Genomic DNA, 25,925 nt, shown 5'->3' with positions numbered 1-25,925 from the left:
TGTGAGATCTGTGCCGCTTCCTGGCAAGGCAGAGTTCTTCAGCTGTATTTGCCTCTCACTTCCATCCCTGCAACTCTGTCAGCAGGGGCGAGGAGGGGAATAAACATGAGTACAACAAGGTCTGTGGGTTGCTGAGCTTTCTCTTGGAATGGGGACTGCCTCTTGGCTTTGAGATGTTTATAGTTCTTAGTGCAAAGGGATCCTAGTTTGTGACCAAAGTTCAAGGTGCTGCTGCAAGCAGAGTAGATAAATGAGGAAAAGCACCATTTTCCCAACTAAACAGTTCTGTACTGAAAAAGGTCTTTGAATATTTTTCCCCCTTCTTTGAGGTCATATGAAGCAGGACAGATTGGACTAGAAGCACTGGGGTCTGGGCTGCTTCTGGTTGTCCTAGCGCTTAGATCACAGTTGCATCCTCTCCCATACCACATGGTGCAGGACTGTACGCAACATGCTTGGCTTCTGGCTAGAGCCTTCCTTAGTCCATGTTTTCCAGGTTGTTCTCAATTCTCACTCTGCAGCTATGTGCGTGGAAAACCTAGCCTCCCCAGAAAAATAGCAAGCTATTCAAGAGCTGCTGGCTTCCTTCCTTCCAGTGAGCCATGCTTTGGGTATGCTGAACCTGTTTAACTCTGTATGTGTGTCTTTTGTTTCATACACCTTTGGGGTCTGGGATATTTACTGCAAATGTGTGACATGATGGATTCCAGCAACATCACATAGGGTGGAAAATTTCTCTGCACCTGAAGTGCCTGATGTAGCAAGTCTAGCACAGTAACATCTAGCCCTTGGAAGGGGAATGAGCTTCCTGTTCCTGCTAAGGGTGGAGCTTATTCACGGAGGAACTGACACTACTTTTCCTTCTTTGCGGCTGATACATGTGCTTTTTTTGTGATCTGGTATGAGCAGAACAGAAAAAGCCACTAAAACAGCAAATGCATTCTGGTTTTTTGAAGCTTCTGTGTGGAATAGAACTGTGCGTGGAAAGAACTGAGCCCACCCGATCATTTTTTGAAAAGATGACGCCGAGCATCCTTTCAGTATGGGTGTGTCTGGAGGAAGTTTGGGATATTCTTAGCTTTTCTTAGAGAGTCTGTCTAAGCCTCTTCACCCATTCATGCCTTAGTGTCCCAGCCCAGTTACTAACAACTTGCTCATGACACCTGGCCTCCTTAGCAAAGCCCTTTGGAGGAGGGCCTCTCTGTGGAGGAGAGTCTGTATGGTCTCACTGTTACCACTTAATCTATAATAAGCTTTTATATAATTGGAGAGTGCATGATAGGCTGGAGACCATCAAGGGTTTGTGACTTGCCCTCTTTGGATAAGGTCTCAAAGTAGCCAGGGTAAGAATGAGTCTGAGCTATAGGAGGAAAAGACTGTAGCGAAGCTGCGTATTTCTGATCTTGTGGGAAGAGCCCTGCTCACTGCCTTAAATCATTTTAGGTTTTATTCTTCTGTGTCAGCACTGTCAGTATGTATAATGCTCAGCCGAAAGAGGCCATCCTACCCTACCAAGAGGAGAACTTAGTGAGGAATCCCCTCCAGCGAGGATGTGGCAAGCAGACTGATGACATAAAAGACAGGAAAAATATCCTGAGCCAATCTGCATAAAATTACAACTTCATTATGATGCAGAATTAAAAAAAAAAAAAAAATCCTCTGCTACAGGGAGCTGGTAGAACCCCACAATTGGCAGCATTTATTGCCAAATCATGTGTTATAACAACAGTAATTGAGCAGGTAATGATTATACATGCTTTATAAATGTCTACCCTCATTTGTGTTCCTACTGTGCAGACAAGGACACTCCAAGAAGTAGATGAATGTTATTTTGCAGACATTTTAAATAGTCGCTGTTTGTATGTTCTCTATATCCGCTTCCAATTCAAAGAAAGTAGTACCTCATATAAGAACAAGAAAAATGTGTGTTAGCAGTTGTGCGAAGTTAAAGGTTTTGGAACAGTATACTTGTATTAGTGCTGAGGTGTGCTGTAAATGTGGGGACAGTCTGGCCTTATGGGTGGCGCAGTGTACAGAGGCTGAGAGGAGCTCTGTGTGTTATCCAGCTTCCTGTCTCCTGGATGATGGTGAGCAAGACTTTCTTTCTGTGAGTCTCAGGTGGAGATGCTGACTTCCTGTGTAAAACAGTGTGACTGATGCTTGGAAAATGGTGTAGAAAACTTGGCAGTATCTATATCGCAGGTGAGATGGAACTGTTTGCAAGTAGAACAAAAGATGGGGAGGCAAGAATCTGCGATTTTACTTCCAGCTTCAGTGGTGACTGGAATTAATTATATAATGTAATAATATATATTATTATACAGGAATTAAAACTTTCTGTAATCTCTTTTCATTGGTATTGTTCACTAACTTGCCCCTCTCGTTTCAGCTGTAATCCTAGCATGTTGTGTACAAGGTGTTTCTCAGCCTTAGCTTCCTCATCTGTAAAAATGGAAATACCTTGTCCTATTATATAATGCAGTTCATGGTATTCAGAGAAGACAATACGAAGTATTGATGAGTAGTTTCATTATATTTTCAGTCCTCCTTTTCTAAAGAGCTTGTGGCTGCTATCTGTTTTCATTTGTGATTCGTTACTCTGGATCATAACTGTGTGCTCTGTTTGGCAGAGCCAGTTCCTTCCTTACATTTGGGGAAGAATTTGAAATCTTCAGGAGTCACAGAAGTTCCGACTTCAGTTCTTTTATAAATTTTGTAGGAAGTACACTCAGCCATACTTCTAAAAGAGGACATGCCTGAATCCTGTCTCCTGTGTTTAGAATAAACAGAATCCAGACAATTTAATCTAAAAGGAAAATGTTCTTTTGAGGATAAACAGCCTGAATAAAACATTTCTGAGCAAACCCGTGACAATTCCTCTCCCCTCACACCATTTCCCCGAACAGCAGCCTCCATACTGAGGGAAGCCAGAGGCGGCCGGCTGTCAGTTAGGGGATTGTGTGAGATCAAGAGAACTGGCCTCATCACAAACCAGGCTGTAAATCTTACCCGATACCCTGTACTGCCTGCTCCAGTCACGCTGATACTGTAATCATCCCAAATGAGCCTTGAGGATCAGTCAGGACTGTACAAGTGAATGCATTTTATTTACTTGACCGACTTCAGGCAGACAAGATACTCGGGTTTTGCTTCTAGATGTTAATGAGGGCCAGACATGGAGACTTGTGTGGTCTGGGGCCAATGAACTGCGGTTATCTCCAGGACGGGCCATTTTATTTCCTCTCTTCCCTCCCACTCTACTAGGCAAATGTAATCAAGTATTTGCGATGTTACAAAGCTGCGAAATAGCTTTTCCATTTGCTGAGCTCTCTGAGCTGAAGAAACACAGAAAGCAGAGGCTCAGAGGGTAAACTTAGACTTGAAACTGGGAGAGAATGGGTGTATAGCTTATGTCACTCCTGCAGATATGGGAAGGAAAGAGCTAATAGGCATGTTAAATGTGTGAATCTCACACTTGTAATTAAACCGTTTTCCAGATGTAATGCCAACATCTAATAAGCACATCTTACAGAATAAGAGGCAGTGTGTGAGTTAGGATATCCAGTTAGCCTGAGAGCTTGTTTCCAGTAACTTTCAGGAGCAGATGCTGAGGGTAAAAATAAGAGGGGTTCTTTCCTGGCCTTTTTTTTTCCAGCTGTTTGCGGTCAGTATTTTGGGGACCTTCAGAAATCTAGGTTTCATTGATACCCTTGAGCTCATCCTCCAGGACACTGTTCAGCTTTCTTTTCTAGAGCATCACAGCTGCTTTCCTTCTGAGCTGCACATGATACTCTCTAGAGAAGTCATGGCACTGAGCTGTAGTCCCTTCTGTTCCTCTCGGAGAGCTTGGCTGCACTTACTAGATAACTGTACGTGCGCTGCTCTGTCTACAGCTCTGTTTTATTCTTTTCCCACCAGCTGCTCTGTACTGCTGGTGAATTTGGAATGGAGGACTTGTCTCTAGCGTAAGACATCACATAAGCAACTTGGCTCCACAATAGGCTTGCTTTGTGACCTTGGGATAGTGCTGTAATCTAAAATATGAGTGACGGGACCGAAATCTTGTGAGATACTGTCTGTACCAGCAGCAGAGGGGTCTGATGGATTCCTAGGCACTATTCATATGCCTCTAGTAGTACAGGGGTGTGCCAGTTAGACTTGTGGCCACTGAATATAGTGAAAAAGTCCTGACGATGTGCCTTTTAAAAGCCCTTCAGGTACAACTCAAAGGCATGTGAACTTGAGGGAGAAAATGTGTGTACTAGTTGCCATGAGAAATATGGAGACAAAGGAATGTCCCCAGACAGTTGTGCACATTTACATGTAGTTCATTAGCCCCTTGTCATCTGGTAAGAGCAAATGACAAATGTACTCATTTAGCCATGCTTTCTTCTCTGGCCCACAGGTTTGTCATAGTTGTTCATGCCCTGGATTTGGTTCTCTGTGTGCTGTCACAATTGCATCAGACCCTGTGTGACAGATGCCTTGGAAACTCTGCAGAAACCCTAACTTACAAGTATTTCATTTTCTTAACATGAATTCATTCTGTGAGTCAGACTCCTTCTGCCTGAAAGCAAACATGGAAATAAGGAGGTAAGCATTACTGGACCAGATCAGACTGACAGTTTATCTAAACCACTGTTTCACTCTAACATGGTCCAGTATCAGGTGGAGGTGTGGAAGAAAACCTGTAACTGACAGCTATGGAACAGCATGCTTGTGAGGGAAGCGTGTTGCTGAACTTGGGCAGTTAGGCAAAAGCAGGTATTTTTATACTTCAGAAGAGAAAAATCTAATATAACTTTGCTTCTGAGCCTTTTAGCTGTCTAACATCTTGCTGAATAGAGGTTCAGCATTTTAAATCTATTTTCTTGTCGATGGGTGCTCCAGGTTGTAATGTGCATTCCTGAGCAGAATGGGTCATCTTCCTTTGCCAGCCTTTAGTATTACAAAACTAGGTGCTTACCATCCTGTCTTCTCGCTTAAGGGAAGTAGCCACACAGGATGCCTGTTTCAGGAATAGAAATCTTTCTGCCTCCTGTGAGACTCAACTTTTCCAGAAGGGAAAGATGGAAATCTGTTACTGCAAGGACACTGTGGGAAGAGGCAACGTATCAGTTTTTGCAAGTATTGCGGATGTACCCGTGTATTATCAGCCCACTGTGACTGCACGTCTTCCTTCTCGCAGATTTTAGGTGCCTGACAGAAACACTACAAGCACAGCAAAAATTGGGAGCCTTTTTGGCAGGTACACCCCTTTGACATTAGGGAGACATACCCAGCTTGCTATGGAAAAGAGGGCTTATGGAGATAATGGGTCTGTGTAAGGCATGTTTCAGTGTCAGTTTACTGAGATTTCAGAGGAAAACATATTTGGGCAGTGTCTGAGCATAGATAAAAGGCATGGACAGTGGCTGAGTATACAGGTCAGCTGAACTCCAATGAGTCTGATGAATTGGATGTAGCAGAGAAGACGGACTAGAGCATCTCTGATTGATAAAAGTTAAAACTAGGCTGGAGAACCTGTTAAGGAATTTGTCTTGGCTGACTTTGAGTTTCATGCAGCCTCAGGAGGTGTTGTGAAGAGTTGGCCTTTTGGATGTCCCTGCAGCCTTGCAGCCGTGCTGTTTGTTCTGCCTGTTGCAGGACAGCAGAAATGCATAAACAACCGGAGTGTGGCGTTTTGTTCGGGAACTTGCGCCTGGAGAGAGTCTCGCTCAGTCTGGGTCAGGGTAAAGGTCCCTGCATTAAACCACTGGCACGAGGCTGCTTTTCAGCTTGTTGAAACAATGCAGCCAAGCAGAGTTTAGCTTGAGAAAGGAATGTGAACTGTTTAAGACTGGGAGATGACTCTGGGCTGTGCTGGCTGTTGGATATATACAGAGCTTTGTCAGAATGTGCTGTCTCACAGCTCTTGGCATCTCTGTATGTTTTACCTGATTACCATTTATAGTAACTGTTTTGTGATATGCACCAATGTGTCCAGGCCAACGCAGGCACAAGGATGATATGAGGGACACCTCCCCAGATCAAGAGGCAGGATGCTACGACTGACCCTCTGAAAAGAGGGAGAGGATTAAATGCAACTCACTGTTATATGAATCTTACCCCCAGTTCTGAATGAGCCCTGGATCCTGATATCAGCTGACAGCTAGGCCTGGTTCATGAGAAACCTCTCCCCTCCCAAAAGGAGCCTGAGATCAGGACAGCCCCTGCTCCCGGGCGGGCACAGGACGCAACAGGAGTTTAGTGGGAAGAATGCACGTAGGGGTGACTAACTGCCTTGCCTTGTGTTACCATGAGACACTAACTCCAAATTCTATGTTGTGGCCCCTTCTTTTTTTAAGTAGCAGAGGTAATTAGATATTTGTTGTTAAGGACTCTTTGATTAGGCATCTTTTCTCAGAGGGCTTTGTAGTCCAACAGACAAGGGCCAAATAAGAGCTGGTAGCTAGAAGTTGGACAAATATAGAATGGAAGTCAAGAACCAAGGAAGTAACAGTAAGCTTAATGCACCACTGAATCAGTCTTTCAGAGCGGAGCAAGTAGGGCTATTTCTTTGAAAGACACTAATTGAACCATGAGCTATTAAACTGTATGTAAAGGTTATGGTGGTAATCTCTGTGGTCTCTGCTGTGCTGAAAATTAGATTGGGTGATCAACACTGTTCTACTCTGGCTTTTAAAAGTCTATTCATCATGCTGCCTTTCATTCTTATAATTGTATGGTGGACTGACACTTGATTCAGTAGCATATGGAACTAAGCATGTAGGATGTTCCGTTGAAGTTGTGCTACAGGCTTAAAATTGGCACGGTTTAAGTTCTGAGGTAAAACTGGTACCTCTACAGAGCTGCTTAGTGCTTTATCAAGGGTGGCAACAAGTGCAAATGTGGACAGATAACGATATCAATGATGAGTAGACCATGTCAATTATTCTTTCTTAGACTCCAGTAAAGACTTTTGCTGACAAAACAGTCTATAGACACAGCCCATCTGAGTATAGAACTTAATTATGTAATTCATTGTCCTGGGTTTGTTGAAAGCTTCAGTTTTTCTTTCATTCCTGTTGGCAGTAGCACTTCTGCAGGACCAGCAGTCCTCTCCCAGATTTGAGGCACGCATCTCCCTTACATTCAGGCAGAGTGCTCTGCTGTGGACCTTGCAGAGCCGGAAGAACTTGTCAAAGAATGTCATAAGCCTGATTTTGGGGGGGGGGGGGGGGGGAAGAAAAGAAAAACCACTCTAGGAAAGCACCACCAAGCTAGATATGTGTGTCTTTGTCTTGTTTAAGATCCTGATTCCAAAGTCTTTGCTCAGAATGTGACTTTGAGCAGTGCAAAGTCTTGCTAAATCTTCCCATCTTCCTTAAAAATTGCATATCCTCAACAGTTAAAACTTGCTCTAAATGCTACTGCTAATGCTACCACAAAACTCTAGATCATTTGGAGTGCAAAATGGGCAGGAACAAAGTTAGCATAGTTGAGAAATGAAACGGAACACCACACGGAGACAACAGCTTTTCAGGGTCACTGACAACTGTAGCAAAACAAAGACAACGTAACAAAAGGCACAGTCCTGTAGTTTGTAGTCTGTCTCTGTGCAGCTTGGTTTATTTATACAAAGATGTTTTTCCTACTCTCCCATTCAGCTCAGTTTAATTGTCCATATACATCACTGTTCAGCTAAACATAAAAAAATATTTGCCCTGCTACATGTGCTGTTTTATCTGTTCAGTTCTCACAGAAGTATGTTGCTTTTTCTTTGATTAATCAGTATATTGGGCCCTACAGGGTCAGTGTCTACAAGAATCAGTAGCCAATGCCATGCTTCAAAATGCATGATTTCAGTCTTTTTTTTTCTTTTCTTCAGTTCTTCTGTTTTGCAAATATATTTTTTCTTATCCATCTAAGTTTCTTATTGGAATAGAGGCTTGACTCATCCTCACATCTGATGTAATTTATTCCAAAGATATGGACAAAGCTTCCTTCATTCTTTGTTTTGAGAAACCTCATGGGGTTTGAGGCTTTGTCAACCTCTGCAGTTGTTTTTTTTTCCAGAAACTTGCTTAGCAGACAGAAGTTCATGTACCAATCTTTCCTGTTTTTTATGCCCACAGTTTTTTTTAGACTGAATCAATTCTCTAAACAATTGTTCTTTCTAACTACATAGCAGCTATCTGAATGTTGCAGCAATAGAGCAGCCTGCTTTAACTGCTTTCCAGAGTTGCAGGCAACAAACCAGTATTATGCATATGTACCTATAGAGTATTTCGGTATGGATGCCTAGCACTTTGCAGGCTGTGAGTAACCCAGTTTGTTTTCCTTTTCACTGTATGTGCTCTTCTACTGCTGTCTTTTGTACCTGTTTTTATTGGTGCCGTTTTTCATTTTCTTTCCATTTTTCTCAAATCTGCTTCTTAGTCTCTACTCAAGAGCATATAAAATGAGTAATTTGAGTCAAAGTACAGACTTTAAAGCTTACAACATCTGGATGGATTTGAAATTATTTTTTGTACTTCTATTGCTTCGCAAAAATGTTTAGCTCTTCAGTTTCTCCCCAGCCACTTGCTACTTCCTTTCGAAGGTGTTCAGTCTCGCAAGTCCTCTTCTCAGGGCTTCTGCGTTGGGCTCACCCCACCCGTTGTCTTTTTCATACAAAAGTGTTAAGATATCCAGAATCGAGAGTCTGTCTTATTTTCTGCTTTATGCAGCATCCAAATGAAACAGATCATTGCCTGAGGCTTAATCTTAATCTTAATGTAAATAATACTATCAAGTCACACATCTAGTTAACAGAGGACATCTTCCATTAGCCAAATACATCTCTGTAGTCAGGAAAATAAATGTAGAAGCCACTCTTTACTGAGGAGCAATTTGAGCCTAAACACAAAAGCCTCAGACATGCTCTATTTTTCAGCTGCCTGGGCCTTTGAAATACAATCAGATTTACCACATCAAGAGCTTTACAATAGCAGGGAGGCACCAGACGAGTACTTGTGTTTATATGATGCTTATTTTTCTTTTTTGATCTTAAAAGTTCTTTGGGGAAATCTCTTCTCAGCTATAAACTGTGGTTGCACTTGTAAATAAGAAGCAGTGACATTAAAAGTAATTGACATTAAAATGTTGTGACATTAAAATTAATCATGTTTGATGGATGCTAGAGACCGAATCTACAAGGCTCCCGGGTTCACATTTTAGCAAGTTTTGACATTCATTCTCCCCCTCAGTTCTTGCAGCTGTTACATAATGGCTTTCCCCACCTGCCGGTTTCTGAGACCTTGTGCAGGATGCTGTTACGGAGAGAAGGGACACTAATTCAGATTTTGAAACTACAGTAGAAGTTTGGGGTAAAAAATCATCAACCCATACTGCTGGATTCTCTCTGCTGAATGCCCTTAGCACAAGGCGAAGGGTGTTTGGGGTGTGGAGTTCCTCACTGTTTTGCTGGAAACATCGTAGTCTCTTATCACCCCCTTGACGTATGGCAGCTTTTTTGTGAGACTGTAGAAAGTGCTACAGGAGATGTGCAGTATGTTTCCTAAGCCAGAATGATTAAAATAAGGGACATCATCTACACTTTTAACTTGGATGCTGTGCATCTAAATAGCACTTGAGATTTTGGGCTTTGACTCCGATCACAGCATGAGCACCTGCCTTGTGGATGAGGCATTACAGTTCCCCCATGCTGAAGGGGGAACTGGGTTGGCTGAAGCACAGCCCTTTGGCTCTTTTACGACAGCAATGGCAACTGCAAGAGTTGCAGGGGAGATGGATAGCAGTGGCAATACCTTGACATTTGAGATGATCTGAATTGACAGACTAGCTTTGGGAACCCATCTCCTCCTTGTACCTATATGCTGCCGAGTGCCGGCCTTCATACTTCTTTTTATGATGCAAAAGATTTAAGGTTCTGTCTCTCTTATCAACTCCTTTGGTAGCTTGGGGTGAAAGGGCTTAGTGTCAGGATCTCACAATCAGTGCAGTACTTGAGACTAATTGGTTTCCTATTCAGCAGCATAAGGCTGAAGATGAACTGGACCACTGGGAAGTTAGCAGAAGAGCTGGTGAAGTTGTGAAGTGCTGGTTCCCTGTGCCATGGCAGTTCGAGGCAGGAAAAGCCTTGCAAAACCCTGCCTGCTCTTGCCATATGAATAGGAATTTTTGTTGCCTTTTTTTTTTTAGTAATAAGGAAAAAATATTTAGTTTCCCTAACAATTGTGCAAGGTTCAGTAGGAAATGTTGTGTCTGTTGCCAGGTCTGTTCATGTGGCACTAGCACTAAGTGAGAAAGAAACTGACTGGTTTTCTTTAGGTCCTCGAGTTTCTCAAAGAGCTGGTGGAGGGGATGTGGTATAACATGACACCTGCATTTTATAGCCAAGTTCTTTAGCAGCAGCCAGGAATATGGTGAGCATCAAGAACAGTTGATGGCAGGTCACCACTCCTGCATTTCCTTTGTGAGGCAAGTGTCAGGTGGAAATCATGGTCGGCTCCTCTATGGCTGAAGCTTGCCCAGACGAGGTGTTCCCTCTAGGCAGAGAGCAAGAGGGGAAGATGCAGCATTTCTCATTTTTGGTATAACGTTTTCCCACTTCCTTTTTTGGCAACGTGAGGCTGAAGGGGCCTCAGAAAAATGAACCGATGCATTGGGCAAGAAGCCAGCCACCTCCTGGCAGCTTGAGCCCTGTGCTGGCTTCGCTTTCTGTCCTCTTTGGAAACTGTAAGTAATGAGCTGACATGAGCTGATTTCCGCCTTTGGGTTGTGCAGTCTGCAGAGGATGCCACTTGTGTGAAGAAGTCAGCACAACAGGCAGACTTCTTCCATGGTGCTGAGAGGTAATTTGCATGAGAGAGTCCGCATCCCTTCCTGGAGGGTGTTACCTCACTTCTATACGTACTTCACTCTTGTAAGAAGCAAAAAGATGATGCCATAAGGTTATTTTAGCTGAAGGCGAAGCTTAGCCCAATGGTTAGGATGCAGCACTGAATTTGTCTTCTGCAGGCAACCAACCAGTCAAGGGGAGTTTCCAGCATTAGCTTGATTTGGACCTCATGAATTATAGTATAGATCCTATTCGCAGCTCCACCATTGACTCCTTGCGACCTTGGTCAGTCTTGCTGTGTCCCTAGTTTGTGTGTGAATGAACTGAGCCTTTGATATCTGCTTCCTCTTTCCTTTGCAAACTGAAAATAGCGATGCTGAAGAGCTTCACTATGAGGCTGTGAACCTCATTTAACTAATGGCTGTAAAAAACACTGAGACCTTGGAATGAAAGGATCGATGGGAGAGTCATGACTTTGTCCTTTTAATGGTACAATGTGCACAAGTTATATGGTGGGGCACTGGTGGGGGAAGATAATGATAGGGATGTTTTTGCTTATGCAATATGAAACTAAATAACTGGATACCACTGGACGAAGTCCATAAAGTCCAAGAAAAGAAAATAGGGCACAGAACTTTATTCAGTACATGCTTTCCTTTTCTTTATACTTTTCTGGTTCTCTTTATTTGGAGGTATCCAAGCCTCTGAGAAATAGATAGGCTTGAGCATTTGTGGATGTGTAAAGTGAAGTACAGAGAAGTTGTGGTTGAGACATTAGACATCTGGTTTGTGGGGAAGGCTGAGAATGCGCAACTGTGCATGCTCTTGATGACGGGTATGACGGTGAACAGCACCTGGAGGGAGGCAGGGAAAGACCAGAGCTCTCAGTTTAGACAGCCAGCATTTTCTTCTAGTCTTCCTTCTGACTGAAAATACATTCTTAAAAGGGGGGGAGAAAAGCTGTGTGTCAGCTTCTATTAGGGAAAATTGTTTTTCTTTGAGAAACCAAAGCAGCAAAAACCCATGAGTATTGCAGTGACCTGCCAAATGTTTTGTTGGCTTGTCTTTTTGTGGCAATTCTGGCTCAAGAATATTGGGGATTTTTGAAGACAAAATTAACCCTTTGAAACACTGAGCAGCAATAGTTTAAACCATTGATTTGAACTTTCTGCAGGAAAGCCAACTTTCTGCAGGAAAGCCAACTGGAGCGTTTCAGCTGTGCAGTCCTAGGTTCGGTTCCCGAAATCGGAGTACTGCTGGGCAATGCCAAGTGCTCTGCAAATATTAAGTATTTTTCCTTAACGAATTTGCTTTGGCCCTTTTGCCACTTTCTATGGTTAGCTAATGACTTATTTTTCTGGAACCTTGAAATAAATTGGTGTTGACTGAGTAAATATTGGAGAACACCTGATGTTAAATATAATGTGCATTTACCTGCAAGTTCAATCAACCAGGAAACAGTATCAGGTGATTTATCTGACTAATGACAACAGCTTGTTTTTCCCATCATATGGAGTGAAAATTTAAAAAAAAAAAAAAGAAAAAAAAAGAAAAAAAAAGAATCTGGTACTATAGTAATGAAGAAACTGGAAACAGCTGTGACCTGCTCACAGATACTGTCAGCAGAAAAAGAGGTTAAATTCATCAAATAAATTATGTGCTCAGCTCTCCCACAGACCACACATGCTAGGAGAGCTGGGGTTTACTGTAAATGCGGCTGACAGATGGCTGCCAGACATTACAATGAACTTAATCATTGAGGAGCCCATCACCCCTGTCCAGCAGCTGTGTACACAGTTTGTGTGTCGTGGCAGTTGCAACCTAACTGGCACTTTTTAGGAACCTTTCTGTAACCAAGGTAGTAGGAGTTGAGCATTTTCTTTCTTTTTATTTATTTATTTATTTTCTGTGTGGTCTAGAAGTTAGTGAAGCAGAAAGGCCTAAGGCTTAGGGAGTGGGACTCAAATCATACAGGTCTTTCCTTCACCTGCTCTGTGATCTACAGCTTGTCATAGAATAATATAAATTGGAAAGGAATTTGAGAGGTCTCTGGTTCAATCTCTGGCTCAAAGCAGGGTCAGCTTACATTGGGCTGATCAGGACCTTGTCTAGGTAAGTTTTGAATAGCTCTGAGGATGGTGCTTCCACAACCGCTCTGAGCCCCTGTTTCCGGTGTTTGACTGTCCTCATGGTGAAAATATTTTCCTAATATCTGACTGGAATTCTGCTTTCTTTATCTTGTGCTTTAAAGGAGAGAAGTGAGGCACAGAGGAGCTGCAGCTTGTCCAGGATCACTTACTTTTGCATCAGCGCTTGCGAAAAGGTTTGAGCCTTTTCTAAGAGTTTGATCTTTCTCACCAGGAAGCTTAGACAAGCTCCCTGAGAAATCTCCAGTGCAAAGTCTCCCAAATCATTTGACAGAAATTATTCCTCCCTCATTTCTCTTCAGGCTGTGCACACCCACTGAGATCCTTGTTTCCATGGAAATCCTGTATCTCTGCACTAACTCTGGAACTCTTGTATCCTCCAGCTTATATCCTTTCATCTCTGCAGGAAAAGACCTGGGGGTCCTGGTGGGCAAGTTGGATGTGAGCCAGCACATTGCCCTAGTGGCAAAGAAGGCCAAATGGTATCCTGGGCTGCATCAGGAAGTGTTGTCAGCAGGTTGAGGGAGTGGCCTTTCCCCTCTACTCACACTTGTGAGACTCTCTGGAGTAGCATGTACAGTTCTGGGATCCCAGTACAAGAAAGACATGGAGATTCTGGAGTGAGTCCAGTGAAGGGCCATGAAGATGATGAAGGGACTGGAGCATCTCTCATGAGGGCAGGCTGAGAGCTGAGACCGTTCACCCTGGAGAAGAGGTACCCCGAGGGGGGGAGAATCTAACCAGTGTATAAATACCTGACTGAAGGGCATAAGGAAGAACGGAGCCAGGCTCTTCTCAGTGGTATCCAGTGAAAGGACAAGAGGCTATGGGCACAAACTGAAATACAAGAAGCTCTGTTTAAACAATTTTTGTTGTTTTTGTTGTGAGGGTGGCTGAACGCCGCAACAGGTCACCTGGGGAGGTTGTGGAGTCTCTGTCCTTGGAGATGCTCAAAATCCAGCTGGACGATGTCCTGAGCCACCTGCTCTCAGCCACCTGCAGTTGACCCTGCTTTGAGCTGGGGGCTGGACTAGACTGTTGGCAGAAGTTCCTTCCAACCTCAACTATTCTGTGATTCCAGAGCATCTTTAATGAAGCTGAGCTATTGGGAATTTCTGGTAGGTGCTCCAAATATTGATTGCTGTCCCCAAAAACAGAGCTGAAGTGATTCTGACAGGTGGTGCATGTGCATTCATCTCATTTGACCCTACAACAAATGCATTTCAGCTGGATCCAAAGACCGGGTCTATTACCTTGTTATTTTAAGACCACTAATAACTGTTTTCAGGAGTAAAAGACACTGGAGAAAACGAAGCTTAAATATGCAGTCAGCACTACAGAGTAGTGGCTTTTCCCCCACCTTTTGTACCAACAAACTTTAAACCTCATGCCATCTCTAAATCGTCTGGAGTAAATGTGGATGTTTAAGACAGTTTTTTCCGATGAGGTGAGGACCACTTGGGAAGACTCTGATGGGTAAACATCAGTTTACCCATTTAAGACACACGGTTACAGATCTAGCAGATACAAATAGCAGGCTAACAAAATACAAGATATGATTGCTCCCACAGCAGAGGTGATACGTAATATACTCGTTTTATTGTGAGATCAGCCTGTTCTCTAACATGTCACTTTATTTCTTCAGCATCTCCCATTTTATGCCACTAGTCAGGGCTGCTCTTGATATAAACAGTTCTTGATGTAAAGGAAGCTTGTTGGTCAAGTTGCTGTAGGGACCTCACAGGGTCTGTGCAAGAGCGAGGGAAAAGTTCAGTGATGCTTTTATTTAGGTTGATGCCTATACTGTGGTCAGACCTCCCTGATACACTGAATGGAAGGTGAAAATTCAGAGAGTCTCAATGGTGGAGTTTCAGCTGGTTGTGAATGTGTGCTGCCCATTCCTCCTGGGCTTAGTTATATATACTTCACCTGACCTTTACAGTATGTTCCTTGATAATATGCGTGACCTTTTCATATCCAATTAGCAGATTTGTTCAACTGTTGACCAGATCCCATTCTATCTCCCCCAGCCCTCCCCGCCCCTGCTTCCTGTTCAGCATCTTGGAAACATTGTGCTTGCTCACCAGAGCTGGATGATGTATTGTAACTCTCAGGGCTTTCTTGCTCTCCAATGCTGATACCCAATGCCAGTTTTTGCAAAGGGCTCTGCCTCTCCAGTCATACTTGGGGCATCCCTCCCTTCAGAACAGGGACATGTGCCAGAGGAGAACTAGATTAGTCTTTTTTGCAAAGGTCACAGGAATATTTGGCAGGCATGATGCTTGCATGTTCTCATCCAGGGTTTCCCCTAGCAATGGCCTTAGGCTCTTGCAGACTCTGCTGCTGTGCAGAGCCCTTTACATTTGCAAACATGCAAAACACATGTAAGGCACATTTCAGCTGCTGGCATAAGAACCCTGTGGTGAGCAGAGAGGGGAGAATCTGCCTCCTGACCAGTCTGTCTCATCCCTAATGCAGAGGCAGTTAGTTTGCTGCTAGGACTAGCAGAAACTAGATAGTTCAGTGTAGTTCAGTACTTTGGTAGATAGATTTGGAGCTGTTTGACTCTCTGGAATTGATCTGCCACCCACTCCCCAGTTTGCAGAAGGTTTTATTCAGTTCAAGTGATACGGAGCTTTGTTTTAGTCTTTCCACCTGCACGGTGTTTGGAATAGAGCCTGTTAAAACTGGAATTAAAGTCAGTACTTTGAGGCCTCTTCTATTCCTGAGGAAGTGAAATGAATCTACTTTCTCTTTTTAGTCCTTATGCCCTTACCAAGTATGTTCCATGGTATTTTAATTAACATTGTGAAGAAATATTTAAATACTGTAGATTTTCATCAAAACCCTTGTCTTAGGTTAAAGAAACATCACAGATTTGTGGTAGGTGTGAAGCCGGTTCATGACTAACAGGAAAAGTATGTGAAAAAGCCTATTGTTTGAAACTTCTGAAAGTTCCACAGAAGCAAAAAAAAAAAAAAGCCTTTACTCTTATTTTCTTAGTATTTCTTATGTTGCAGCAATATTGCTGCACTTTAGGCAGCTTGATCAATGTAACATTATCAGCTCATAAGCTGTAGTTCTGTGGGTAATGGAATCTGTCTGACTTCACTGTCTCTGGTTATTGTTACTGCACTAGAATAGGTTAGGTTCAGCTACACTCCCAGTAGTCACTGAAAAAAATATGTATATCTAGCTAATAGAAACTAAAAGCCCAAGCAAAGATTAAACAATGTTTCCTTATTTTCTGACTTTTCGGTCCTTTTTCTAACTTGAGAAACATTTGCAGCAGCTGTGCAGTGTTGCAGTCAGTAGTTCAAATAGCTGATGTGCTCCAGTTGAGAAATCTGGAGAAGGGAGAATGCTTTCCAAGTTATGCTTGTCTTAAAGCGAAAGCAAGTTGTCATGAGTACAGTATTCACAATCTGGCCTTCGGTTTGTGAATACTACTGGGAAGAACCTTGATTACTTTGAACACAGGGCCATGCTAAAACACCAGATGTGACTTTCTTCAGTATAACACATACTGATATCTTCAGTGTGGAGGAATCTAGTGACGTGTCTGGGTGATGCCAGCTTTCTAAAATCCAGTAGGCGTGTTTCTCTTCCAACAGTTACGGTGGGGTTTGCATTCCTCTCTGATCCTCACTTGCTCAGTTCCAGGCTGTGATTCAGAAAGCATCATTTATAGAGCTCTACCTCTGCTCTTCTGGGGCACCTCAGTGTATATGTACAAATGCCATAACTCCCAGTAGCAGTGGAAAAAAAACATGACAAAAGCTGTATCTGTGTTCTGGGGAGTTGGCTTGCGGCTGGTATGCTGTTGTGCTAAACCTTAAGAAAGATGCAGGGAGGGAGTTAAATAGTAGTGACAACAGAGTGAAGAACCTGATTCTCCTTTTTCACTCGCTTCCAGTTCATACTGATGCTAGTGAAAGGCCAGGACTGAAGAGAATTTGGCTTCTGTTGTTGGTTTACTATGCTCAAAAGGTTTGTAAATATAAACTAGTTAACTGATACTGACTCGTTGTTGCATTGGTGAGAAGCTGAGGCTGGGCATAGTTGGGTGGTTGTCTTGTGACTATAGATGGTATCTGTAACCCTTTTGGAGTTAGACCGCTGTAATTCTGGCCCTGCGTTCAGACCAAAAGACTGCAATCTTGTTCATCCACCAAGTGTTACAGAGTTTAGCATATCTTTTACAAGACTTATGGGGGTGATGGGGAGGAGCTGCTGCTGTTCATTTTCTGCCCTAGGGTAGACTGTGGCTGAGTGTTTGAGAGTGAGTGAATATGAGAATATGAAAAGTGACAGAGTGCTAATACATTAGGCATTCATTTTGTATCATATTAGCAGTGCTTGTAGTGGATAAGTGAGATGTCATACCATGTTATATGCAATTATGGGTACGCAACCGAACATCTCACTGGGGTAACATGGATGTGCTTAACAGGGACTGGAGCCTGTATCTTAAAATTGCATCCAACTTTATTGAAAGTGTCTGAGACAAAGAGGCAGAAAAGCATGAAGTTTTTGTGAGAACTTTTCAGATTTCTTATTACCGCTTTTTTGGCAAGCTTAAAAGTCATAGTTCTATGAAGAAAAGCATCAGAAACAGCTCAGCGCTTTCTGGTTAACCTGTCTCACTTTGGAACTAAGAAAAAAAGGAGAGGGAATCCTTAATAATGGTTTTATGAGGAACCTTCTTTATCATCTGCTCAAGTCTTTTCCTTTTTCCCCAATTTCCAGAATTGCCTCAGCTGATACAACTCACTTTTTGGACTTTGAAATTGAAGAAAGATCACATAAGGGATCTGATCCAATGGAGAAATACTGCTCTGAAATCAGTTTGGCTACTGCCTTTTTTGGTTTGTATTCTGGATTCTGCATGGTGTCTGCCTTTGACAGATCGCTTCATTCCTCTGTGCCTTCATTGTTATGTCCGTTAAATGACATCAGTAATTGGCACACTGGGAGACTGTTCAGGCCTAATAGAATCACTTTCTCAGACAGAAGAGGCCTAAAAATTATTATTGAAACCATCTTTCTTCTAATAATTAAACCTTGTTTGAAACCAGGAAGCCTCTGGTTGATAAGGAGTGAAACTTCCGCTGATAGGGGTGGAATATCTTGTTCTCTTGCTTTCCTCGACACAGCTTTGTAAGGCACTCGGAGCGGTCCGGCAACTCTCGCAGAAATCCTTAGGTGCTTCAGCCCCCTGAGGAATCTGTGATACGTACTGACAAGCTCTCTGTACAGATCTGAGCCACACGGCTTGAAATTACCAGCTGCATTACTGAGAGGCTTAGCTGAGCTGTGGTACTGTAAACAGAAGACACCTGGACCATTTTCCGAATAAGATGCCTTGGACTAAAGGCCTAAGAGACTTTACATGTTTCCCTGCACAAACATCCTGTGAACCATTAAATAGGAAGATGCGGTTCTTCTGTCTTGTTTTCTGTTCTCTGTGGTCTCCAGGGATGTAAACCTAGAACCTCCTACTTGCACTTAATTTTAAAATGTAATGAGAAAAAGGACAGCCACAGTACATAGTGGCTGGCTGCCTCTGCAAATGCTCAGTTAACAGAAAGCTTGTGTTATTTCTGTATTTGAAAGCCTCTCCAGGCATTGGATTCAATCTTCTGTGTTGGTGCTGAAGGCAAACTTCCTGTTGGCATTTTTGAGGGCGGCATTTAACCTGTCATTTCTAGGTCTGTAAGATCTTGAGATTGCATGTGGTCACCAGCACTGCAGGATCTCAGTCTGTCTGTTGTCTCTGTTCTCACTGGCTAGAGAAAGGTTGAGTTTCCTCAAGGAATGCTGGTTCCTTGCTGCTGGGGCCGTTGGCAAGACGTAGACCTATACTGGGCTCACCACCATCTCATTTGTGCCTCAGGGCAGTGTGACGGTGTTGTGCACTTAGAGCACTTGCACACACAGGCACTGCTGCTACACTGGTAACAGCTGTCCTAGCGAGCACCTCCCTGGCTCATCGGAGACAGCCCAAGGACTGGATTCTCAAAGGAGCCAAAGCGAGGGTGACCAACTCCCGCCCATGCTTCTGCCGCTGGAGATGTTTCTTATGGCGGGAATCTGTTTATCACCAGCCAAACTTTAGCCCCCTCCTGCACTGCTCTGTTAGTCCTTGCAAAGTTCTAAAAAGCAGAGGCTTTACTTTGTGAAATGCTGTTTTTTGTTCTCCTTCGGCCTTCCTAGCTCCTCAGCGATTTCAATTCCAAATGCCTCACGTCAACATTTGGAAGCTCAGCAGCATGCAGGGCTCTTTCTGTGTTGTGCAGCAGCTGCCTCTGAAAACCTCAGCCACAAGCACATGTGGTTCCAATTAGAACCTCTCCAATGCTATGTGGATATGGATGGGGATCGGCCGACCTCTTTATTTTAACACAGCTAGCCTGTCCCTGTGGGAGCTGACTGCTAGCTCACATTTTTCTTATTCGAGACACTTCTGCTTCACAACCGAATTCCTGAAATCAAAGGGAGGCTGAGGGTAGCAGGCTGCGGGCAGCACGCACTGGGGGCCGGGTCTTGGTCACTTGGAGCATTCGAGCTCTCGGGAGAAGGTGACCTGTGGCCTTTATGCCTCTGTCAGCCAAAGAATACAGAAAGCAGATGTCCCAGAGCACAGCCTCAGCCGAGTTAATTATCCTTAGGAGACTTCCAGCCGCCCCCAGCTTCTCTTCCCTTGCGCAAAGAATGCAAAATAGCTGTCTGTGTATAAAGACACCATTTTGTATTTATTTTGGCTTAAAACGCTGTTAGGGCTAGAATGGTCTGATCGTGAGCATAGGGTGCCAGCCTTCTGGGTTCTGCTTGCAGCTCTGGAACAAACTGTTTTAATTATCCAGTGTTTCAATTTATCCACTGCAAATACTGGGGAAGTGATTTAAGGGGGAGAGAGAAAACTTCATGTGCATGCTTCTCCTGTCACTTACTATTGAACAGCATTAGTGGGCAAAAAAAAAAAAAATGGACTCAATGAAGACCTTAAGTATTTAAGGGCCAGTGGACCCTAAAATTAACTGTACAACTAGTGTTTTTCGCATTTAGTTGATTTGGTCTTCTGAGTCACTCGGGCATCTCTGGAATTTTCACCCCAGATACTTTTTTCATTTTTGTGGGGGCCATAAAAGTAGTTAGTCGCCTCTTTAAGCATGTAAAATGTTGAATTTTTGTTGAACAAAATATGAGTATTTTGCAATAATTACCGCTGTTATGAGCACTAGTTGGAGTGGGGAATGGGCTTTTGGTTTTGCATAAATGAGCTTAGTAAATGATTTCCTACATAACTGCAGCAAGATCAAACTAACAGATGTAAAATGTCTTAAATTCCTGGCATGGAGGATTGGGTCAAAGGCGCAATACAGCAGGCTGTCCTGTTTTTTCTTAGTTTTTGGACCTTGTTCTTAGGTATTTAATTTAGACGGATGCTTTGTGTCTGCAAGTGTGCTTCTGAGTGGGATTGATGCACTTAGCTCTACAGGAATATGGAAGTCAAATATATAGAGTTATTCAGATAAAGGAACATTACCTGCCTGAATAATGCCATGGACACTTATTTTCTTTGGGCCATAGATTTAGCTTAAAATGTTCAAATAAAAAAACATCTTTGCCAACTTGGATTGTTTTGACTGAAATGAATTAAGAGGTACTTGTACAAGCAGTTCAGCCTGCAGTTGTAGCTGCCACCAACTGTAGCGTGGAGCTGTCAGGTGCACTCAGGTGTTTCCCAACAGCCTATGTGGATTTTGAAGAGAACGTGTTTTTTGGGTTTTTTGTTCGTTTTAAGAGATGGTGGCATTACAGTCTCCAAACCTGAAGTTCTCGAAACATGGTCAGGCTAGGGTAAACTGAGTGAGATTGCTCTGAATCTGCAATAGGCCTCTGGCTACTCCAGGTGAACAGAGTGAACAGCTTTTACTGTTAAGGTTTTGATTTAGTAAAGCACTTAAAACCTTGCTTAATTTAGGTGAGTATTTACATCTCACTTCATGAGCTTAAGTGGGTGACCCTAATTTTTAAGGTAACAGCTTGACTTTTCCAAATAAACCCTGAAGCTGTGGGAATCCTCTTTGTGTCTGGTGCTAACACAGGATGTCTTGTCACAGGAAAATTGCAGGTTGTATTTCTACTTCCGCTCCTTAGACATCACCGTCCTGAAATAGTTGGTCACAGATACCATCTCTGATAAAGCCAAAATAAACTATGAAAAGTGTAGCTAAGGAATATGTTTCACAAGAGAAAACAAGAAGTTCCTGGAACAACTGATGGTTTTCAAGACCCATTTTAGGAGCTCATTTCTCAAATTATGTTGGTAGGTATGGTTTGGGCCATGACCGCCAAGTTTCACTGTGCATTTCTCATATCTTGATCTCTGAATCTTTTCTAGACCATTCCTTCTAGTTCCAGCAGTCCGTAGGTGATATAGCACAACTCATTATTTTTTAAAATGTCTAATCTATATTTAGCATTGCTCCCTAAATTAAGCACTCCTCTGAAGCTAATGAAAGATTTAAATCTGGAAGCTCTTTAGCTTTTAGCACCCGAATTTGGTGATAAGAAATGTCAACAAAATATTCATTTTAGTTCCCTTCTGCATGTATGTTTGTCTTGACAATCTGTGTGTTTACTTCGGGTTCTCAATAGGTACATGCATTTATGTACGTACATATTTTTGGATGGGCGTGCAAGTGGACTGGGCTTCATAATAGATATGTTGCATATGTATGAAAGCACATGTGTTCATGTACAGGATTCGGACATGAAGATATTTCTTTGGGCAGTTGTAATTTGGGATGAGGCAAAGTAGTGCTCTGGTCTGTGACAACACCCTCTTCCTGAGAGCTTGGGACTTGCTGCCTCACTTGGGACAGTTTTCTCCCCCTCAGTCTATTTCAGAGGGTGGGGTCTGGAAAGCAAACCCTCTTAAAGTATCTCACGTACATTCAAAATCAGTAGTCACTTAGCAAAGTGTTGAAAAGGGTCCTGGGGACTACTCTAAGACTTAAGTTTTGCTCTGCATGAGAAAGATGCAGGGTATTGTTCTTAATTTTTCTTCCTTCAAAATTTGTGATGGATACATGGCAGAATGGCCCCTATTTTTGACAGGGACCAAAAATCCCGTTATGTTGCCTGGTCAGACCTGCGCCCTTCCCCTGCTGAATTTGCACTTATGCTGTTTGGGTACTGTCTGTTTAGGTGTGCTAGCTTTTGTGTTTAAAATATCTGTTGCTCTGAAATCCTTGAATTTAAAATGTTTGTGTGGAATGAAAGGCAAAAATCTCTCCCCCTTGTCTGCAGGGCCTTGGGTGACTGAGCTATTGCCTTATGAACAATAGTGCAAATGTTTAAACAATAAAGTCGTCCCACGCTCCCCCTCATACTGAACAAAGCACTGTGTGGTACGTCAGCAAGACTGGTGCTGCGCTGAGCTCTGGGGTTTTTTTTCAGGCCTACGAGCTAATGCTTACATGATGCAGGAATTGCTATAGAGCCAGGGGTCCTGCTCCAGGGGAAAAACAAACCAGCCTCCCTCTGAAGCCGTGGGATGTAATCTGAGTAAAGTCTGAGTAAACTGAAAGAAGCAATTCTTAAGCTGGACTTTGTGGCATAAGGAATGCCACACAGGATGCGTAAGAGGAAGAGTGGCTCCATGAGAGGTTTTTTGGGTGAGGACTGTGGAGCCTGCTTATTTACTGCATTGCTGAGTGAGACCCTTGGGAGACTTTGAGGAAAATCATCTATTGTCTTAAATCATCTATTGTCGTACATGGGCGCCAGCCCCAAGGTGTTACTCTCTGTGTAGGCTCTGCCCTCGTGTGGCTGCAGAGCTCCTTGAGGGGGAAGGTACAGAGCCAGCTGTGCACCCACCTAGCAGAGCAAAAGTGCTTGCCCAGAACAAACTGCTTTTTCAGGCTGGAAAACATTTATCCTGGCAAGCGTGTGCTGAAGATGGTGAGTATGTTTGCAGCTGTAAGGAGTCGCTCAAGTGCAGAGACAGTCATCTTTTATAACCATTTAAATAAAACTTAAACAAAAAAAAACCCTTAAACACTGTCAGCAAAATCTTGTTTCTTCTTGCTTGATCTCATCTGCACCCGAACATGAGATAAAAAATTATCAGGAAATAATTATTTGAGTAATAAAAGCCCTAAAATCTAGAAGGGAGCTTGGATTTGTTATCTACATTCTTTTTATTTGAGGCGCGCGTTGTAAATCCCAGCACGTATCCAAATGCAAATTTTAATTTCAGTTTCATTACTGCTTGCTACAGTGGGACCCTACCCAAGCTTTGGAAAGGCAGAGGTCTGCTCACTTTGAGCTCTTTTCCAGACTTTGCGTAGCCAGTTTCCATAACTGGCACCCTATACTGGGTACCTTTGATTAAAGAACTAATAATGACTAAAGGGACCAGCCTTTAAGTACAGTCAGCTGTCTCACGGAAGCGTAATTATGAGACTTGCATGAAAGTTTGGGAAAAAGCTCACGCTGGTGCCTGGAAGGACACAGCATGCAGTTCAGTGGTGAATCGGCTCCGAATTACCTGAAATTGTGTGTACTATTGGAAAAAAGGTTTTTTTTTGAAATGTGCAGTTGTTGTCATCCTATTGAATGCCTGTCTGATGTTACTCACCTCTAGCAGACGAGCTTATAGGCAAAGGGCTTCTCAAATCCAGAGCATGTTTGCTGAGGGCAACAAGCACAGACCAAGGTGCGAGCTCCCCTGAAAACCATGTTGGCCTAGGCCAGAGAGGTAGGAAAATGATGCTATCATACTCCCTCGAAATGTAATTTATATTCCTGATTGAGGGTCGTGATGACCAAAGATGCTTGTTCTCTAAAGGGTTCCCTGCAAGATGTGCATGAAACTGGCACAGGATTTGTTGCAGATGTGTGAGCAGTTGCTGTACCGGGCAGATCAATTAAACTCATTGATCAGTCCATCTAGTGAGCGTGAGCGTGTTAATGAAGGGAGCCCCCAGCAATGCAGGCTGTAGGAGAAAGCAGGCATTCATTTTCAGACAAAATGTATAATTGTATTTGGCAGATGGCACTTTGGGACTAGTGAATCCAGTGCTAAACTGGATTAATCTTCCCTTTAAAGAGTGCAGTTAATGTGGCTGAAAAGGAGCTTTCAGGCTCGTTGGTTCATGCGGAGATCCATGTAGGGGAGGAGAACTTAATCCTTTGCATCACTGCACCTGTCTTAAAATTCCAGGCATTTTTGTGTGTGCGTGCATGCATGTTGGATGATGCCTTCTGTAAAAGTACTTGGCAAGTATTGATTTAAATATCAGAGAGAATCTCAGGACCTGAGGGATGGTCACACTAACGACTTGGAGCCAGATCTGAGAATGGGTAGTGGGGAGTGGATGAACGTTTCTTAAACATTTCTGGTCCTAAAGAAACATTTCTTAAACATTTCTGGTCCTAAAGAAACAGCAAAAGCTGAGGAAGAGACACTCGTGATGTCATTTTTCTGCTGCCTTCATGTAAAGGTGAAGGAAAGGTAAAAGGTCCACTCTGTCTGAATGCAAGTGCAGGAACAAGTGTAGCGTATGAATCTAGAGCTTCTTATGCTCTTGACAGTTATTTTGCTATGTAGTCACAGACTGTGTGTTCAAATACACATGTATGTCTTCAGTGTTGCCAACACTCCCAGTCTTAATCTGTTTCACAATTAGTCTTTGAATCAAGAGATTTCATTTCACTTTGTTTCACAGAAGGAAAAAACCTGTTTTTAGGCTTCCTTCCTGCCCAGCAAAATTTAAGAACGACAACCCGACCACACTCTGAAGATTCAAACGTGAAAGGCAAATGACATTCATGCCACAGCAATCTATGTGGGAACTCGACTGGAAAATTTTTCATTGGGTTTCATTGCAAATCTACAGGTGACCCTAACCCAAATGCCCAGAATTTTCTATATCTGACTTTTGGGGCTGGTTTTAATTGAGCTTGAGCTTACCAGAGCCCATCTGTTATCAAAACATGGAGACTTGCAAGGCCTCAGTACGAACCCCTGATTGAACTCAGTTTTAGCAGGGATATAGTGGCATTCCAGTGTGGCAGAGCTTCAGTATAAAAAGAAACCTGGAAAGAAGGCGTGAGTTTCAGCTTTCAGCATGACTTGTACGGTGATGATTTAACGCTGTTTTTTCCTGGGGTGCGCTGTTTCCTGGTTCTGGTTTTAGGGAGGTACGTATGTGTTGGGATTTATTCAATAACTTTTGTAAGGCTCGGATTCCCTCTAGTGGTTCAACCTGGAACCTCCTCCTCTTTTTTTTTCTTTCTTTTTTTTTTCTTTTCTCTTGACAAACTGTTTTTGACAGCTTCTGTTTTTTGATGTTGCTGTTCAAAGACACTTCACTACCCTACCTGCACTGTGCCTTTCTTTAAGGTTAACCTTTTTGTTCCCAGTCTGGTCCCTTATTTCCAGTGCTGAAGTGCACCTGAAGAGCATTCTCCAGGGCTAGGGGGGAGGCTCCAAGCCTTGTCACACTGGCACAGGAGTGAAGCCAAGGGCTCTGAAAGTCTTCCAGGCTGAAATTAAATTAATGAGTGAAGGTAGTAAAAGGTGAAGGCAAAAATGAGGAAGTAATCTGGAATTTTGAGTTCACAGAGGATATAGGTGTATATATAGCTTGCAGATCTCCAGACTGCCTTCATGGTCTTCAGGCAAATTTCACTGCGGCAAATAAACATTAACAAAAGGTTTATGTCATTTTAGTATTGACAGCTCTGGAGTGTGAAGCCATCTGTTTTTCATGCTTAAATACTAGTGTGAAACTAACTCCCTGTGTATGTATAGATGTCCTCTTTAATCAGCTGCAATCTGTCCAGGAAGTCAAGCTGTTGGGTTTTCTTTTATGCTGCGAAGCAAATGAAGAAGAATCCAGCGAAGTCTCAGCCAGCACCATTTGTTACAACAGAGG

The 25,925-nt window shown here is 43.0% G+C and overlaps 1 protein-coding gene across 3 annotated transcripts in view; it reads left to right on the top strand.

Moving 5' to 3' along the window:
* Nucleotides 1–25,925, top strand: part of CLMP (CXADR like membrane protein) — a 51,834-nt gene that overhangs the window by 12,331 nt on the left and 13,578 nt on the right. Inside the window, exon 1 of one of the 3 annotated variants that reach the window (XM_064524290.1) lies at nucleotides 10,724–10,838. The exons of the other annotated variants lie outside the window; for them this stretch is intronic. Coding sequence (XP_064380360.1) covers nucleotides 10,826–10,838 — 13 coding nt within the window. The 5' untranslated portion in view covers nucleotides 10,724–10,825. Of the gene's footprint in view, nucleotides 1–10,723; nucleotides 10,839–25,925 lie in introns of those variants that run through there. 3 annotated transcript variants of the gene reach the window in all.

Source organism: Dromaius novaehollandiae, chromosome 21 (assembly GCF_036370855.1).
Source record: "Dromaius novaehollandiae isolate bDroNov1 chromosome 21, bDroNov1.hap1, whole genome shotgun sequence".
Lineage (NCBI taxonomy): Eukaryota > Metazoa > Chordata > Aves > Casuariiformes > Dromaiidae > Dromaius > Dromaius novaehollandiae.
The sequence above is the reverse complement of the archived record's forward strand: the minus strand, read 5'-3'. Positions and strand labels throughout refer to the sequence as shown.